Below are 18,821 nucleotides of genomic sequence, written 5' to 3' on the forward strand. Positions count from 1 at the left end.
AGGATGATGTTCGCTGGCTTTTTGCAGACAATAGTATTCTGGTATTCCAGGACCACTACTCTCTGCCCACTCCTGGGAGCCCGTCCCTTCGGCCGTCTCCTCAGACTCTCTGCTGGGCCCTTTAAATCCCCTCTCCTGTTTAGCAGTGGTCCCGCCGCCCGCCTTGCGTCCCCCGCGCTGGGCCGCACGTGGAATGGCCCATGACGTCACGCGGCCACGGCTCAATCAGATGCGGCGTTTGGGAAATTTTAAATTTAAAGGCGGGGCGGCCTGTGCGCCCTGCAGTGCCGGCCGCGGAGGGTCCTGGCCATTTTCCTGGGACCTGTTCAGCCTGACAGGATGGCGGAGGAAGGAGCCGTGGCCGTCTGCGTGCGAGTGCGGCCGCTGAACAGCAGGTAGGGGGGCCACACCACGGCCCGCTGGGCCTGCGGCGCCGCCCTGAGCCGGAGGGGCGAGGCCTGCGGTGTTTCCAGGAGCCGCTGCTTCCCGGCTCTGCTGTCTAGTAACTCGGCTGCTGGCCATCGTTTCAGGGTCTGTAAAGTAACAGGGGAGGATCGGAGATCTAGAAGATACTTTCCAGCTGCGAGATTCACTTAAATTTAACTGAATCTCGCTGACATACAGACCTTCCCTTCTGCGCTGCTCTGCCTTGCGGCATCTGCTCCTCCCTGCCCCATTCCCCGCCTAGAGAAGTCGTGTGGGACCGTGCCTTCCTGGCCCTCATCACAGTTAGTCATTTTACACGTAACTGCTGTCTCCAGACCCCCTGAAGACAAGGGCTAGTCTGTCTTGTCACATTGCGTTCAGTCGTCACTCAAGGCCATTCTACAAATATTTATTAAATTTTTTTTTAGTACCTTTGTACAACACAGACACTCCCGTCATTGCCCAGTGGCGCTTCCATTCTAATGGGACGAGACAGAAAGTAAAGTTGAAAATGTAGGATGTTAAGTGGTGATATGTAAGTAATAAAAGCTATGGAGAAAAAGCAGGAAGAGGAATAAATGAAATCGGTTTGCTTCGCTAGCTTCTGGCCCTTGACCCAAAATGCTAACACTTTGTGTGTGAGAGAAATTTTTATTGAACACGGGGTTTAATAAATGCAAATACCAAGATCAGGAATTTCCTATTTTTAAGGAGCTCATTATCTAATGCCTTAAACGGCTACATAAAGAAACCATTAGGATACTTTGTGACAATTGTTATGATGGGCAGGTGGAGAATGTTTGCTAGAGGAGTCATTAGCCCATCAGAGAGATGACAGCTTCCCGTGGGGTGAACTGGTGTCAGGAAAGTCTTGACGCTTTTCATGAGTGAAATAATGCCTATGTTACTTAACGGAAAGGAAAGTCAGAGTATTCCAGGCACAGAGAGGTTACATCTGTCATTTGGGGAAGACCTTCAGGTAGAGCTGAGGATGTATCTAGGAATTCAGAGGAAAATGGAAGAGAGAAATGACATGATCTAGGACTCGTGCCATGCTGAGGATTTCATAAGTTTCCAAAAGGTTTTAAGAATTTTAAGCAAAACAGACAATCAGAGTTGCATTTTGAATCCATCCCTTCATTTACCAGTACTGGGGGAGAGGGTGAGAATGAAAGCCTTCACAAGAAAACACTTGAGGCGTCAGAAGGTCACTGAAGCTCCATTTAAGAGTTGAATCCTCAAAGATGGACTTTCTGTCATTCTCTTATATTACTATCTTTCAAAATATTCTTTAGAAGATGAAATCTTTTCAATTATGCCTCCTATGACATGACTTTTATGACTGGTTAAAATGCGGTGTTTTTATTCTTTTAGAGAAGAATCACTTGGAGAAACTGCCCAAGTTTACTGGAAAACTGACAGTAATGTCATTTATCAAGTTGATGGAAGTAAATCTTTCAATTTTGGTAAGCTTATAATAGCTATATATTTTGCATTATGGAGAAACAAAAATGAATCAAAAGTTACCTTGTTATCCTTTTACTATTAAAAGTACAAAAGACTTACCAATAATATTAGATTTGTCACTAAAGATTAGACTAAGCCTTCTATAAACTGCTTCACTGGAAACAAAATTGTTTATCCATCATGTATTTAAGTAAGGTAACCAGTTGGCATTTAAAACAGTTATAATCACAGTTATCTAATTTGCATCTAGGTAGATTCCAGACCCTCATGTGCAAACACTATACCTTACTGCCTCTTGAAAGAACATAGAAAAGTTGACTTGTAGTGTATTTTGTGTGTGTGAAAATGAACTCATTTTACCTTAGGGAAGGGTATTTTCAGAGAACCAAAAAGTTGAAGAAAGTACTGTGTCTTAAATCCTTGATCATCCTACATTCTGACAGTTTTACTTTTGGGAATAATTACTAATTTGGAATGAAAACACAGTTGATTCATCTGGTTTAACTTCTGTGTTATTGTTGTTGTTGTTTAGATCGTGTCTTTCATGTTAATGAAACTACCAAAAATGTGTATGAAGAAATAGCAGCACCAATCATCGATTCTGCCATACAAGGCTACAATGGTTTGTATTCACTCAATGCTGCAGAAACATTTTAGTCTTGGGCGTCTGTGCAACAAGCATGCATAGTTTTACCCATTATAGATTTGTTTTTAATATTTGCATATGCGTGTTTTGTTTTTTGCAGGTACTATATTTGCCTATGGACAGACCGCTTCAGGAAAAACATATACCATGATGGGTTCAGAAGATCATTTGGGAGTTATACCCAGGGCAATTCATGACATTTTCCAAAAAATTAAGAAAGTAAGTAACTTAACTGGATTTCTAGTACGTACAGGTAAAACTAGTAAAAACTGGGTACCAGTCTTAGTGTATTTCTCTTGTAAAGATGAAAGGAAGTAGATTTACAGTTATTGTTTGATTATCCATGGGGAAAGAAGAAAGGCATAGCATAGATTCACTTTTATCTCCACAACTTACTTTATAAAGCTTAAAGTTCTTTTACTCTTTCTCTTGAATTCTGCAACAATAATACTCTCAACAAAAAGTAGGCATTAAGGAACAAGAAAATTTTATCAGAATGGTTAGCTCCACCTAACCATTTAACTATCAGTGATTATAAAGGAACAGTAGAAAGTAGATGTAGGTAAAAAAAGAAGGGAAGCAGAAAGCCAGAATTGGCAACCTAGTTAGTTGGTTTTAAATTAGCATTTTTATTAAAATAAGAACATCTTTTGAGAGGGTTTTATTTTCAGCCTAGAGTTGATGTTCTCCCAGCTTTATGGTACTTCACTTTTCATTATTTCTGTAACGATGCTTTTATATTTTTGTGTTTATTATTTTGTCAACATTAGAACCAAGGGTTTTCTCAGTTTGTTTTACAGACATTTTACCTCTTTAAGCACATGAGCATTTAGTATTAGGTTTTCACAATTGGATGCTTCGTGGTGTTTTTATATAATTTTTTTTCTTCTAGTTTCCTGATAGGGAATTTCTCTTACGTGTATCTTACATGGAAATATACAATGAAACCATTACAGATTTACTCTGTGGTGCTCAAAAAATGAAACCTTTAATTATTCGAGAAGATGTCAATGTGAGTAGCAGACTTAAGGGAGCTTTAAAATTGACTTACTTATTGGGATTATTGTTCTTGAATGTTTACCTTTAATTTCTATAGTTCTTAAAGTGTCACCTATTTCTATAGTATGCGAGGGTTTTTTTGAAGTATTTATATTCATCTTTTAAACAATATGAATAGTTTTAAAATACAGCTCTAATATTTTGGTTTAAGTGTAAAAATTGCAAGTTGGAAGTATCAGGTTAGAATTTGGTGTGCTTTGGTATGTGAAATAAATTGTGGATATTCATAGAATTACTTGTTATATTCCTACAGAATTATGGTTCCATTTGCCACTTTTAACTTTCACAAATGAATTCTATAATAGTTTGCACCTTCTTTTGAAAAGCAAACTTGTGACTTCTATTTCTCTAATCTTTCCGTAATTAAACTTGTTTCAGAGGAATGTGTATGTTGCTGATCTCACAGAAGAAGTTGTATATACATCAGAAATGGCTTTGAAATGGATTACAAAGGGAGAAAGTAAGATTTTATGCTGTATTTCTTTAAAACACTTGTAAAAACTATCTTTTCAATCAAGCACATTTAGACTTCAAATCACACTTTTTTAAGTTAAAATAAAAATTATTGTGTTTCTGTGGATTTTAATATATATGCAGCTGAAATATAATTCATTTTTACAGAGAGCAGGCATTATGGAGAAACAAAAATGAATCAAAGAAGCAGTCGTTCTCATACCATCTTTAGGATGGTAGGTAATTCTCTCTATTTGTCTATTAGATCTTTCCAAGTAAGAATGCACTAATTTTTCTACAGCTTGCCTTTTCTGTCTAGATTTTGGAAAGTAGAGAGAAGGGTGAACCTTCTAATTGTGAAGGATCTGTTAAGGTATCCCATTTGGTAAGTATTAATGAACCATAATAATGTACTGTATGGGCCAAAACAAAATTTAATTTAGCTGCTGGATGTTTGGTTTAATAAGAACTGTTAACTAAACTAGATGTGGGAGGAAATCTACAAATTGTCTGCTTAGTCTTGTCAGTATCATCAAATTCCTAGCTAAAATGTCGTAGGAAAAATTCAGAGGATCTTTCCTCCTGTTATGTCATGGTTACCATCTCCTAAAATTTAAATGTCAGGGCTATAGGGTTATAGGAACTGATGTTTTTTCTAACCACTAATGAAGTAGAATTTTTTTCTATACACATTTAACAATTTAAATCATCTGAGAATTTGAAGGTCTTTTTGTAAAATCTCAGCCAATGTAATTTAGACTTATGTGATCAACAAAAATCTAGGTTGGATGGTTAAAAAGTAATCACATTATTTTAGGTTTTACTTAAGTACAATAAGAAAATATATTTTGTATTATAAACATAGTATTTTAGACTGTAAATCCATTGAGGAGTGATACTGCATTCATCCTGGTAGCCCCAACACATTATACCTATTTTATGTCTAATATAGATTTGTTGAATAAGTGAATATAAGCATTATGCAAACATTCCTATATTCCACATAAGTAAACCTTCACTTCCTTCTTTCCACACTAAATTATTGCTGTTTCTTTCTTGCTCCTTTTCTGTCCTTTACCGTATTGCTTTATTCTGCATCTTTAGGGCCTAAATTCTTTAGCTTGATGTGGGATATGATTTAAGATTATTTGATTAGAAAACTTCAGGGAAGAAAGCAGTTTATAATATGTTTATTCATTTTCAGATTTTATAAAATTAGATTATTAATTACTTAATATTCAATCCTAATTTCACCTTAGCTATTTTGCTATAAAATTGTATAACTTATTTTAGTAGACTTAAATCTTGTTTTAATTTAACAATAAAAAACCAAAACCTAACCTCTTTTGTTTTCTCATCCAAGACTGTGATATTTCATATAATTTTAACTTTTAATAATTTAGCTTTAATACTCTTGGCATATTCAGTGATGTACTTGATGATATTCGTTATGTTACTTGATGCCCTGTCATCGGTGTTCCATCTGTTCCAACCCTCCAGCCTACCCACTTACTCTAAGAATCGTCTTGGAAGGAAGTCTCCTCTAAAGAGTCATCTCTGTCTCTTTATGGGTGGCCTTTTCTGATTATCTCCTAGCCTTGGTGGGATGATAATATCCAGTTTCTCTTAGCTGTACTCCTCTGTTTTCTACCCTGGCTTCTTTTTCCCTACCCTCCTAAAAAAAAAATTAAAAAAAAAAAAAAAAAACTTGGAGGTATTCTGTTGCCTTTCTTACTCAAGTTCTTCCTCTCAAACATTCTGTCATCATTTCCATGTTGATGACTGCCAAATGTTTTATCTATAGTCTCTGAATTCTAATTCATGTCTTCCTAAAGATGGTTATAATTGTGTCCCATCATTATCTCAAACTTTAATATGTCTAAAACGAAACTATTTTCTTCCTACCATAGTGAATATTCCTTATTTCCAGTAAAACCAGCATTATCATAGCTGCCTAAGCTGGAAACCTAAGTCAATATTGACTCATCTTTTTCTGCCTTTCTCTTTGTCCACTTGTTCCATTCCTTATTGATCCTACCTTTGAACATTTCCGTGGGTGCTACACTCATTTACTTTCTCATCTCTCTTGAATCACTATGTCAGTCTCCTGGAACCTTGTCTCCATGACTCTTGTCTTTGTTTCTTGAAGTCATCATAAGGATTTCTAATATACTAACCACTGCTTTTGTATGTCACTTCCTGGGGCAAGATTTGGCCACTCTTAACGAATCTAACTTTATTTCCTTCTGTTCCACATGAACTCCTCCCTCATAGATTGGGCCTCTGAGTATCTTTGAATATGAACGCTTGTTCTCATCTTTAACCTTCACTCACGCTGCCTTCATTACCCCTTTGCCCTTTTATTATGTATCTGTGTCATCTGTAGTGGACGCTGTGCAAGAAAAATTAGACTCCTTAACTGGTAATACATATTTACCTGCCTAGTCTCAAAAATCTCCACAGAGAGAAATAACCTAAAGCTTTGACTTTCTTTCAAATCACTCACAGTATTTACTAAGTCGTTATTGTGTTCTGAGCATGGTGTTGGGCTCTGAGATTAAAAAAAAATAAACAAGACATTCCCTCCACTGCTTCTCTTACAAGCAGTCTCCTCTGCCACACCCCTAAACCAAGTTGGTATTCTCTCTCACCCAGATTCCTGCCCCAGCTGCCTGATGGGGCTGCCTGCGGCTGCTCTTGCCCCTTCCCAATCCATCCTCCACCCAGTAGTCGTAGGGGATCCATTGTGGAAGCCATTGCTGGGCTTTATGCAAGGTTCTTTTTTTTTTTTTTTTTTCCAAGTTTTACATTTTTATTATTTTATTGATTTTTTTTAAAATTATACTTTAAGTTTTAGGGTATATGTACAAACGTGCAGGTTTGTTACATATGTATACATGTGCCATGTTGGTATGCTGCACCCATTAACTCGTCATTTACATTAGGTATATTTCCTAATGCTATCCCCCCCTCCCCGTACCCCACGACAGGCCCCGGTGTGTGATGTTCCCCTTCCTGTGTCCACGTGTTCTCATTGTTCAATTCCCACCTATGAGTGAGAACATGTGGTGTTTGGTTTTTTGTCCTTGTGATAGTTTGCTGAGAATGATGGTTTCCAGCTTCATCCATGTCCCTACAAAAGGACATGAACTCATCCTTTTTTATGGCTGCATAGAACTGCATGGTGTATATGTGCCACATTTTCTTAATCCAGTCTATCACTGTTGGACATTTGGGTTGGCTCCAAGTCTTTGCTATTGTGAATAGTGCCACAATAAATATACGTGTGCATGTGTCTTTATAGCAGCATGATTTTATAATCGTTTGGGTATATACCCAGTAATGGGATGTCTGGGTCAAATGGTATTTCTAGTTCTAGATCCCTGAGGAATCGCCACACTGTCTTCCACTATGGTTGAACTAGTTTACAGTCCCACCAACAGTGTGAAAGTGTTCCTATTTCTCCACATCCTCTCCAGCATCTGTTGTTCCCTGACTTTTTAATGATTGCCATTCTAACTGGTGTGAGATGGTATCTCATTGTGGTTTTGATTTGCATTTCTCTGATGGCCAGTGATGATGAGCATTTTTTCATGTGTCTTTTGGCTGCATAAATGTCTTCTTTTGAGAAGTGTCTGTTCATATCCTTTGCCTACTTGTTGATGGGGTTGTTTGTTTTATTCTTGTAAATTTGTTTGAGTTCTTTGTAGATTCTGGATATTAGCCCTTTGTCAGATGAGTAGATTGCAAAAATTTTCTCCCATTCTATAGGTTGCCTGTTCACTCTGATGGTAGTTTCTTTTGCTGTGCAGAAGCTCTTTAGTTTAGTTAGATCCCATTTGTCGATTTTGGCTTTTGTTGCCATTGCTTTTGGTGTTTTAGACATGAAGTCCTTGCCCATGCCTATGTCCTGAATGGTATTGCCTAGGTTTTCTTCTAGGGTTTTTATGGTTTTAGGTCTAACATGTAAGTCTTGAATCCATCTTGAATTAATTTTTGTATAAGGTGTAAGGAAGGGATCCAGTTTCAGCTTTCTACATATGGCTAGCCAGTTTCCCCAGCACCATTTATTAAATAGGGAATCCTTTCCCCGTTTCTTGTTTTTGTCAGGTTTGTCAAAGATCAGATAGTTGTAAATATGCAGCATTATTTCTGAGGGCTCTGTTCTGTTCCATTGGTCTATATATCTGTTTTGGTACCAGTACCATGCTGTTTTGGTTACTATAGCCTTGTAGTATAGTTTGAAGTCAGGTAGCGTGATGCCTCTAGCTTTGTACTTTTGGCTTAGGATTGGCTTGGCAATGCGGGCTCTTTTTTGGTTCCATATGAACTAAAGTAGTTTCTTCCAATTCTGTGAAGAAAAGTCATTGGTAGCTTGATGGGGATGGCATTGAATGTATAAATTACCTTGGGCAGTATGGCCATTTTCACAATATTGATTCTTCCTATCCATGAGCATGGAATGTTCTTCCATTTGTTTGTATCCTCTTTTATTTTGTTGAGCAGTGGTTTATAGTTCTCCTTGAAGAGGTCCTTCACATCCCTTGTAAGTTGGATTCCTAGCTATTTTATTCTCTTTGAAGCAATTGTGAATGGCAGTTCACTCATGATTTGGCTCTTTGTTTGTCTGTTATTGGTGTATAAGAATGCTTGTGATTTTTGCACATTGATTTTGTATCCTGAGACTTTGCTGAAGTTGCTTATCAGCCTAAGGAGATTTTGGGCTGAGACAATGGGGTTTTCTAGATACACAATCATGTCATCTGCAAACAGGGACAATTTGACTTCCTCTTTTCCTAATAGAATACCCTTTATTTCCTTTTCCTGCCTGATTGCCCTGGCCAGAACTTCCAACACTATGTTGAATAGGAGTGGTGAGAGAGGGCATCCGTGTCTTGTGCCAGTTTTCAAAGGGAATGCTTCCAGTTTTTGGCCATTCAGTATGATGTTGGCTGTGGGTTTGTCATAGGTAGCTGTTATTATTTTGAGATACGTCCCATCAATACCTAATTTATTGAGAGTTTTTAGCATGAAGGGCTGTTGAATTTTGTCAAAGGCCTTTTCTGCATCTATTGAGATAATCGTGGTTTTCGTTGTTGGTTCTGTTTATAGGCTGGATTACGTTTGTTGATTTTTGTGTGTTGAACCAGCCTTGCATCCCAGGGATGAAGCCCACTTGATTGTGGTGGATAAGCTTTTTGATGTGCCGCTGGATTCGGTTTGCCAGTATTTTATTGAGGATTTTTGCATCGATGTTCATCAGGGGTATTGGTCTGAAATTCTCTTTTTTTGTTGTGTCTCTGCCACACTTTGGTATCAGGATGATGCTGGCCTCATAAAATGAGTTAGGGAGGATTCCCTCTTTTTCTATTGATTGGTGTAGTTTCAGAAGGAATGGTACCAGCTCCTCCTCGTACCTCTGGTAGAATTCAGCTGTGAATCCATCTGGCCCTGGACTTTTTTTGGTGGGTAGGCTATTAATTATTGCCTCAATTTCAGAGCCTGTTATTGGTCTATTCAGAGATTCAACTTCTTCCGGATTTGGTCTTGGGAGGGTGTATGTGTCGAGGAATTTATCAATTTCTTCTAGATTTTCTAGTTTATTTGCATAGAGGTGTTTATAGTATTCTCTGATGGTAGTTTGTATTTCTGTGGGATCGGTGATGATATCCCCTCTATCATTTTTTATTGCATCTATTTGATTCTTCTCTCTTTTCTTCTTTATTAGTCTTGCTAGCGGTCTATCAATTTTGTTGATCTTTTCAAAAAACCGGCTCCTGGATTCATTGATTTTGTTGAAGGGTTTTTTGTGTCTCGATCTCCTTGAGTTCTACTCTGATCTTAGTTATTTCTTGCCTTCTGCTAGCTTTTGAATGTGTTTGCTCTTGCTTCTCTAGTTCTTTTAATTGTGATGTTAGTGTGTCGATTTTAGATCTTTCCTGCTTTCTCTTGTGGGCATTTAGTGCTGTAAGTTTCCCTCTACACACTGCTTTGAATGTGTCCCAGAGATTCTGGTGTGTTGTGTCTTTGTTCTCGCTGGTTTCAAAGAACATCTTTATTTCTGCCTTCATTTCGTTATGTACCCAGTAGTCATTCAGGAGCAGGTTGTTCAGTTTCCATGCAGTTGAGCGGTTTTGAGTGAGTTTCTTAATCCTGAGTTCTAGTTTGATTGCACTGTGGTCTGACAGACAGTTTGTTATAATTTCTGTTCTTTTACATTTGCTGAGGAGAGCTTTACTTCCAACTATGTGGTCAATTTTGGAATAAGTGCAATGTGGTGCTGAGAAAAATGTATATTCTGTTGATTTGTGGTGGAGAGTTCTGTAGATGTCTATTAGGTCCGCTTGGTGCAGAGCTGAGTTCAATACCTGGGTATCCTTGTTAACTTTCTGACTCGTTGATCTGTCTAATGTTGACAGTGGGTTGTTAAAGTCTCTCATTATTATTGTGTGGGAGTCTAAGTCTCTTTGTAGGTCTCTAAGGACTTGCTTTATGAATCTGGGTGCTCCTGTATTGGGTGCATATATATTTAGGATAGTTAGCTCTTCTTATTGAATTGATCCCTTTTCCATTATGTAATGGCCTTCTTTGTCTCTTTTGATCTTTGTTGGTTTAAAGTCTGTTTTATCAGAGACTAGGATTGCACCCCCTGCCTTTTTTTGTTTTCCATTTGCTTGGTAGATCTTCCTCCATCCCTTTATTTTGAGCCTATGTGTGTCTCTGCACATGAGATGGGTTTCCTGAATACAGCACACTGATGGGTCTTGAGTCTTTATCCAATTTGCCAGTCTGTGTCTTTTAATTGGAGCATTTTGCCCATTTACATTTAAGGTTAATATTGTTATGTGTGAATTTGATCCTGTCATTATGATGTTAGCTGGTTATTTTGCTCATTAGTTGATGCAGTTTCTTCCTAGCATGGATGGTCTTTACAATTTGGCGTGTTTTTGCAGTGGCTGGTACCAGTTGTTCTTTTCCATGTTTAGTGCATCCTTCAGGAGCTCTTGTAAGGCAGGCCTGGTGGTGACAAAATCTCTCAGCATTTGCTTGTCTGTAAAGGATTTTATTTCTCCTTCACTTATGAAGCTTAGTTTGGCTGGATATGAAATTCTGGGTTGAAAATTCTTTTCTTTAAGAATGTTGAACATTGGCCCCCACTCTCTTCTGGCTAGTAGAGTTTCTGCCGAGAGATCCACTGTTAGTCTCATGGGCTTCCCTTTGTGGGTAACCTGACCTTCCTCTCTGGCTGCCCTTAACATTTTTTCCTTCATTTCAACTTTGGTGAATCTGACAATTATGTGTCTTGGAGTTGCTCTTCTTGAGAAGTATCTCTGTGGCATTCTCTGTATTTCCTGAACTTGATAAAAAGAAATAAACAAAGCCTCCAAGAAATATAGGAGTATGTGAAAAGACCAAATCTACGTCTGATTGGTATATCTGAAAGTGACGGGGAGAATGGAACCAAGTTGGAAAACACTCTGCAGGATATTATCCAGGAGAACTTCCCCAATCTAGCAAGGCAGGGTTCTATTACTCCTTTGCATAAAGCCCTGCAATGGCTTCTCATTGAAATTAAACGTTTCAAAGTTTTAGATCTCACTTAAAAAGTCCTGCATAATCTGGCCCCATCCGCTTCTCTTATTCTATCTTTTCCTGTCTTCACTTCACCAACTGTGCCACACTGCCTTTTCTATTTTTTTGAACACACTGAGCACATTCTGCTTCATGACTAAATGTTTTGGGTATTCTTTTTGTCTAGACTACTGTTTCCCTTGATCTTTTTGGGACCAACTTCCTCTTCTCTGGTCATTCAGATCGCAGCTTAATGACAAGCCTTCCACTGCTATCCAGTCCCGTGAACCTAAAGCTACTGGCCCTTTTTCCAGCTCTATATTTAAATAATCTCTGTTACACTTATCACAACATGTTCTTATTTGTTTTTTTATGTCTTCTCACCAGCCTCCTCCTCTTTGTAGAATGTAAGCTCCATGAGAGCAGAGACCTTATTTATTTATAGCCCTAGCACCTGATGCACTTCCTGGAGCACAATAAGTAGCCACTTCTTTTCAATAATATTTGTGAAATGAAAGAGAGGTCCAGCTCTTAAAGATGCAACAGTAAAGTCATGGTATTGCTACAGCATAGTACAGCTAGCATGCATGACTAGCCCAACAAAATAAGTGCTATAAATGTAAGTTGTATCTATAAGTCATGTTTATAAAGAGTTCTGGTTAGACAGTTCAAGGAGCAGTTCATCTGAAATCTGGTGGGGAGGAAGGATAAAGTAGGCAAAGCTACGCTGAGGAGATAATCTTTGTGCCTGGTTCTTGAATAAAGAATAAGAGCAGAATAGAACATTAGAACTAACTGAATAGAAATAGCAAAAAGCTGGTGCTTGGTGTAGAAGTACATGGGGTGTTTGGGGAATAATGAGTAGTTCATTTAGAGGTAAGAATAAGGGATGGATAGATACAAAGTTGGAGCAGTACAAGTGCCAGCTTATAAAGAATTATATTTGCCATAGTAAGTTTTTGGACTTTATATAGGAAACAACCTATACTGGTGGCATTATGGAAGATATAATGAAAGGAACAGATAGAGAACAGCTTGACTCAGAGAAAAAAGGGAATGCCTAAACAGTAGCATGGGGGACATGGATACAGATCGAATATTCAGATATAACATGTATTAAAAATGTTCTTTGAGTAGTTTGAATTTTATTATTTCAAATTATCTGCCCTAAAGATTTATTTTTATCTATCTTACAGAATTTAGTTGATCTTGCAGGCAGTGAAAGAGCTGCTCAAACAGGAGCTGCAGGTAATTAAAACTCATGAAATATGTTAGTCTTAATGTCTTCCTATTTTACGGGTTTAAAAAATACTATGAGGCATTTTTAGAAATTGATAAAGTAATTATATTCATTATTAATAATAATGAATCATTAATTATGATTTTCTGATAAAAGTCTTTAACATAGAAATCCGCATCTATATCTGCTTAATTTTTATTTTAGTCTACAATAGCATCAATTAAAAAATGAAAATTATACAGTTGATGGGATTGTACAGCAGGAAAGCCCATGAGAATTCCATAAAAACCATTTAAACTTTCAAAATAAGGAAATTAAGAAAGATAGTGGGGTACAAAATTAATATACAGATATTAATTTTAAAAAGTTAAAATATTAATAAACAAAAACCAGTTAAAATATTTAGTAGACAAAAAGACTCCATTTATAATAACCTAAAAGATGTGATACCTAGGAAGAAACTCAAGAAAGATTTGTACAAGACTGATATAAAGAAAACCTTTTTTTTTTTTTTTCTGAGGCAGACTCTCACTCTGTCTCCCAGGCTGGAGTGCAGTGGGATGATCTCAGCTCAATGCAACCTCCGCCTCCTGGGCTCAAGCAGTTCTCATGCCTCAGCCTCCCAAGTAGCTGGGATTACAGACATGCACCATCACGCCCAGCTAATTTTTGTATTTTTAGTAGAGACAGAGTTTTGCCATGTTGGTCGGGCTGGTCTCCAACTCTTGGCCTCAAGTGATCCACCCACCTCGGCCTCCCAAAGTTCTGGGATTACAGGTGTGAGTCATCACACCCGGCCTAAGAAAACTTGTAAATCAGACTTGAAGGACACAAACAAATACTTGAAAAAATGGAGAAGCATATTTAGATGGAGAAGATTCAAAATCACAAGGATATCAGGCCTCTGTGTTAATTTCTAGATTTAACACAATCCTAATAAAAATATCAAGAGTACATTTTCATGTTTAAATTAGGTAAGGTGATTTTAAAATTTGTATGAAAACATAAAAACAGACAAGAGTAGCCAGGAAAATTCCAAAAAGCAGAAAGTGGAGTTTAAGATTTTACTATCTTACTATAAGATAGTAAAACACATTATAATGCCATAGTAATTAAAACTGTGTGAATTGTCAGCCCAGTGAAATAGAATAGAAAATCCATGAAGAGTCCCAAATACATACAGAAGTTAGAATACAATAAAGATGGTCCTTCAGATTTGTAAAGAAAAGATAGATTATTCATTAATTGATAGCCATTTGGGAAAAAATTTAAGTTGGATCCATATATCATACACCAAGGAATGCATTATAAGTAGCTCAAAATTTTCAATATGAAAAAAACTATAAAAATTATTGGAAGTCAACTTACAGTGGGAAAACCCTTTTGTAACTGATACGAAGTCCAGATGCCTTAAAAGCTTAAAAGAAACCAACAAAAAACTGGGCAAAGGATGTAAATGAATAGTTCATAATGCTTAAATGGTTTAGCTTGCACCTGCACTCTTGCCATTAGAAGAGCTGCTGATCCAAGGAAGATTAGAAGTTTGTTCAACAGACTTGAACTCATTCTGCAGCCTATTGTAGAGCCACTCAACTGAGCCTAGCCTACATCCACCAAACCAGTCTATCCTCAGACCTGTGAACAAAAAATAAATGCTTGTTTTAGCTGGTTGGTTAGGTAGTAATGTTACAGCAATAGCTAATTAATGCACCTGTGAAATAACATCTGTTCAAAATTATTTTTTGCAATATTTATTTGTATAGGCAGTAGATTGAAAACCTACATGTCCTTCAATAGGGGATGAGGTGGGTGAATGAAGTCTGATGCAGCCGTAAAATGGAATTTTATACTTTAAAAAATAATGAAAAAGATCTGTGTTTACCGATATGGAAATTTTTCCAAGATATGTTGGCAAGTGAAAAAAAGCAAAGGCAAAATAGTATGTATGGTCTGTTACTATTGATATCAGTGAAGAAGGAAGGAAATAAATATATATGAACTTGTATTTTTAAAAACCTCTAAAGAATAAACAAACTGATAACAGTGGTTTCCTGGTAGAGGTATAGGAACTGGTTGAACAGGTGATAAAAGTGGAAGGGAGCTTTTTCAAAGTGTACTTTTTTTTTTAAACTTTTTGAACCATGTGAGCATATTAACAATTTAAAAATAAGAAATTAGAGGCTAATTTGGTTGTAAGTTCATAGTTCCCTGTATTTAGATGTTAAAAAAAAAAAAAATGATTTGAACTGAAGAGCTAGAGAAGCTCTTTCAGGAAACAGGTTTTTTTTCCCCTACATTCTTCTGTCCCTCTTCATTTTTTTCTTTTTACTATTTTTCTCAGGTAATAACCTTTCTGATTCACTTGAAGTGGGACCAATAGGGAGAGAGCTCTTTCTACCACTGATATTAAAGATGGGCTCATGTCTAAACCAGAGCATAGACTTTAGCATCTGCCCTCTAATTTCTCTCATTAACTTAGTGATAAATAAGTTTATCATCTAGAAAAGGAGTCAAGTTTAGTTTTCGTATTTGTTTAATAAATTCAGGTGTGCGGCTCAAGGAAGGCTGTAATATAAATCGAAGCTTATTTATTTTGGGACAAGTGATCAAGAAACTTAGTGATGGACAAGTTGGGTAAGTTTATCCTGTTGTGCACTTACCTACTGATTCTTATATTTTTCATTAGATTGAACATTGCAATATTTCAATGACACTCAAATGTACTGATTTCTTCCATATATTCAAAAACTTCCACATATGACTATAATCTACTGAATTTACTTTCTGTTTTAAATATTTTTTAGTTAGTAGTTTTAATCTGCCTCATATAACCTGTAAACTAATTTTTGAAACTGTGGCTGATTTAAGAGTTCTGCATTAAAAACCGCTACTTTGTTATATAAACGTTCTCAATCTTTTTCTCCCATAAACTTATTCCTTGCTAAGTGGTTTCATAAATTATCGAGATAGCAAGTTAACACGAATTCTCCAGAATTCCTTGGGAGGAAATGCAAAGACACGTATTATCTGCACAATTACTCCAGTATCTTTTGATGAAACCCTTACTACTCTCCAGGTAAGTTTGATTTTTATCTCAACTTAATTTGGGGGAAGATCAACTTGAAGAAGAAAAAATTACCTACTAAAATTAAGCATAGTTTTTTTAATTAACTCACCTGTTATAATCGAGATGTTGTCTACTAAATAGCATTTCTTAATTTAATTTTGCCAGACTTCAATTATTTGTATCTTACCTTCACAATTTTTGCCACATCCAACACTATTTTACTGAAATTGACTTGATATTTTTAAAATAACTCACTTTTTGTACTTAATTTATTATAAAAGAAAACTTTAATATTAGTCCTATCAATGGGAAACCATTATTACTTGCCACAAATAGAAGGTAACAAAAAAATTGTGTGTCTGTCTGTATAACAAAATAATTCTGAAATTCCCGGTAGTTAAGTGTTGCCTTCATTTGCTCTGAGCCTAAGGCCTACATTTTCTATTTTAAAAAGGAGAGGAGGCCAGGCGCGGTGGCTCACACTTGTAATCCCAGCACTTTGGGAGGCCGAGGCTGGCGGATCACGAGGTCAGGAGATCGAGACCACGGTGAAACTCCGTCTCTACTAAAAATACAAAAAAATTAGCCGGGCGTGGTGGCGGGCGCCTGTAGTCCCAGCTACTCGGAGAGGCTGAGGCAGGAGAATGGCGTGAACCCGGGAGGCGGAGCTTGCAGTGAGCCGAGATTGCGCCACTGCACTCCAGCCTGGGTGACAGAGCGAGACTCTGTCTCAAAAAAAAACAAAAAAAAAAAAAGGAGAGGAACCAGCCTGACCAACACGGAGAAACCCTGTCTCTACTAAAAATACAAAATTAGCCAGATGTGGTAGCGCATGCCTGTAATCCTAGCTACTGGGGAGGCTGAGGCAGGAGAATCACTTGAACCCAGGAGGCAGAGGTTGCCGTGAGCCAAGATCGCGCCATTGCACTCCAGCCTAGGCAACAAGAGCGAAACTATGTCTCAAAAAAAAAAGGAAAGGAAAAATGAGAAATATCCGTAGGGTAGCTTTCTCAATGAAGGATTCAATGTTATCTAATGATCACCTTGTTGTACCCAACTAAAGTTACTTATGGTACTTATACTCTGAGAAACATTGCTTTAAATAGCTGTTGAACACCAGATCAAGGTACTGTCAGAGGTGCAAAGAGAAACTAGAGTCCCTGGCTTAACAGAATTAATGAATTCTGTGACAAGGCATATAACACTTGTCTTGCAACATAATTGCCTTTGATTAGTAGTTAAGTGGTTAATAACTAGTATAGAGTTTAAAGGAAGGAGAGATATTTTTGGCTAGAAGCAAAACTTCAGAGTAGAGGAGGCGTTAGCACTGGACCTTGAGGGGTAAATGAGATTCCAATAAACTGATGTTTTTAAGTTCTCTCAATATATCTTTTTTATCCTCCTGAAGACTGTCACCCAGGGTAAGGTACAGAGCATTGTTATAAGGACATAGAATGTTCCCTTTGTTCAAAAGTATTAAGCCAACTGGAATGAGTATTGATATTTTTAAAATTTGAATATAAGAAAGCTAAATATTATTAATTAAATTCAAATTTTTTTAAGTGTTGAACACTTAGCACTTTTGTATTTTTTTTCCAGTTTGCCAGTACTGCTAAATATATGAAGAATACTCCTTACGTTAATGAGGTATCAACTGATGAAGCTCTCCTGAAAAGGTATAGAAAAGAAATAATGGATCTTAAAAAACAATTAGAAGAGGTATGTACGAATCATTTATTTCATTAAATAGAAAGAACCAATTTAGAATGGAGACCTGCCCAAATGCTCAGAGACTCTTCATTCCTGAATATCTGAGTTGCTACAACTTAGGTTTAAAAACCTAAAAATCACTTTTAAACAAGAAGAAATCCACTCATAAAAATTTTAGTTTAATTTACTATAAATTGTAAGATTTGGTTCTTGAAATTATTTTAGATTTTGTTTTTTATTTTCAAAGGGCAAAATCTGAGATTATCAAATGGGCCAAGTAGAGATATTTCTTAAAATTTTTCACAAATACATATGAATTCGGTTAAAAAGAGAAACTACAGAGTTACTTAGAACCACCTTCTGTGTTTTCATGTTATCCTGAATTCCTCTTCTAACCTTTGGATAGCAATCTAATAATATAGCATAATTACTTATCATTTTAGTTTGTTTTAACCATCATCGTCCCATATTTTGTAAAAAATCATGCAATAATGATCTTTTTTAAAATGAGCTAAAATATCAAATGGTAATCTTATGAGAACATCTCTATCTTTACTATCGGAATTCAAGTCTTTGTCTTATGACTTCTGACTATTCATATCTTCTTAGGCAATTAATAGTGTTATATTAACAGCATTGTTGTCTTATACATGGTATATAGAATAGTTACATGAGAAGAAATGTGTATTTTATTGTAAGTCTGAGAAATTATTGATTATGATAACTGCATTTTGGTGTTCTGCAGTTAGAGTATATTTTATTTCAGTGAAATTAAAATTCTTATAGTTCATATACAAATTTCTTATTCTTTTATGCTACTTTATGGTTTTAAAACTTAGCCATATTTATTATTAACGTAATCCAATATTGCATTCTATAGGTTTCTTTAGAGACGCGAGCTCAGGCAATGGAAAAAGACCAATTGGCCCAACTTTTGGAAGAAAAAGATTTGCTTCAGAAAGTACAGAATGAGAAAATTGAAAACTTAACACGGATGCTGGTGACCTCTTCTTCCCTCACGTCGCAACAGGAATTAAAGGTAAAATTAAAAGATGACAGCTTAAACTTGATGTACAGAGAATAGAATTGGTATTTCTATATGTTTATTATACAGTATGCACTTTCTTGCTTTTGATACAGTATAGTCAAGAAACCCAGAAGATTTTGTGTTTTCACATTAC

At 36.6% G+C, this 18,821-nt stretch overlaps 1 protein-coding gene across 6 annotated transcripts in view; it reads left to right on the forward strand.

Moving 5' to 3' along the window:
• The first annotated feature begins 227 nt into the window (after nucleotides 1-227).
• CENPE (centromere protein E) overlaps nucleotides 228-18,821 on the forward strand; it is a 94,853-nt gene continuing 76,259 nt past the window's right edge. For all 6 annotated transcript variants that reach the window (XM_055296856.2, XM_055296857.2, XM_055296859.2 and 3 more), the window contains exons 1-13: nucleotides 228-395; nucleotides 1,801-1,892; nucleotides 2,426-2,515; nucleotides 2,640-2,758; nucleotides 3,432-3,551; nucleotides 3,977-4,058; nucleotides 4,220-4,287; nucleotides 4,371-4,436; nucleotides 12,820-12,871; nucleotides 15,410-15,497; nucleotides 15,810-15,939; nucleotides 17,530-17,649; nucleotides 18,521-18,679. In XM_055296856.2, the coding sequence (XP_055152831.1) occupies nucleotides 340-395; nucleotides 1,801-1,892; nucleotides 2,426-2,515; nucleotides 2,640-2,758; nucleotides 3,432-3,551; nucleotides 3,977-4,058; nucleotides 4,220-4,287; nucleotides 4,371-4,436; nucleotides 12,820-12,871; nucleotides 15,410-15,497; nucleotides 15,810-15,939; nucleotides 17,530-17,649; nucleotides 18,521-18,679 (1,242 nt within the window). In that variant the 5' untranslated portion in view covers nucleotides 228-339. The remainder of the gene's footprint in view (nucleotides 396-1,800; nucleotides 1,893-2,425; nucleotides 2,516-2,639; nucleotides 2,759-3,431; nucleotides 3,552-3,976; nucleotides 4,059-4,219; nucleotides 4,288-4,370; nucleotides 4,437-12,819; nucleotides 12,872-15,409; nucleotides 15,498-15,809; nucleotides 15,940-17,529; nucleotides 17,650-18,520; nucleotides 18,680-18,821) is intronic.

The sequence above is a fragment of the Symphalangus syndactylus genome, chromosome 10 (assembly GCF_028878055.3).
Source record: "Symphalangus syndactylus isolate Jambi chromosome 10, NHGRI_mSymSyn1-v2.1_pri, whole genome shotgun sequence".
Classification (NCBI taxonomy): Eukaryota; Metazoa; Chordata; class Mammalia; order Primates; family Hylobatidae; genus Symphalangus; species Symphalangus syndactylus.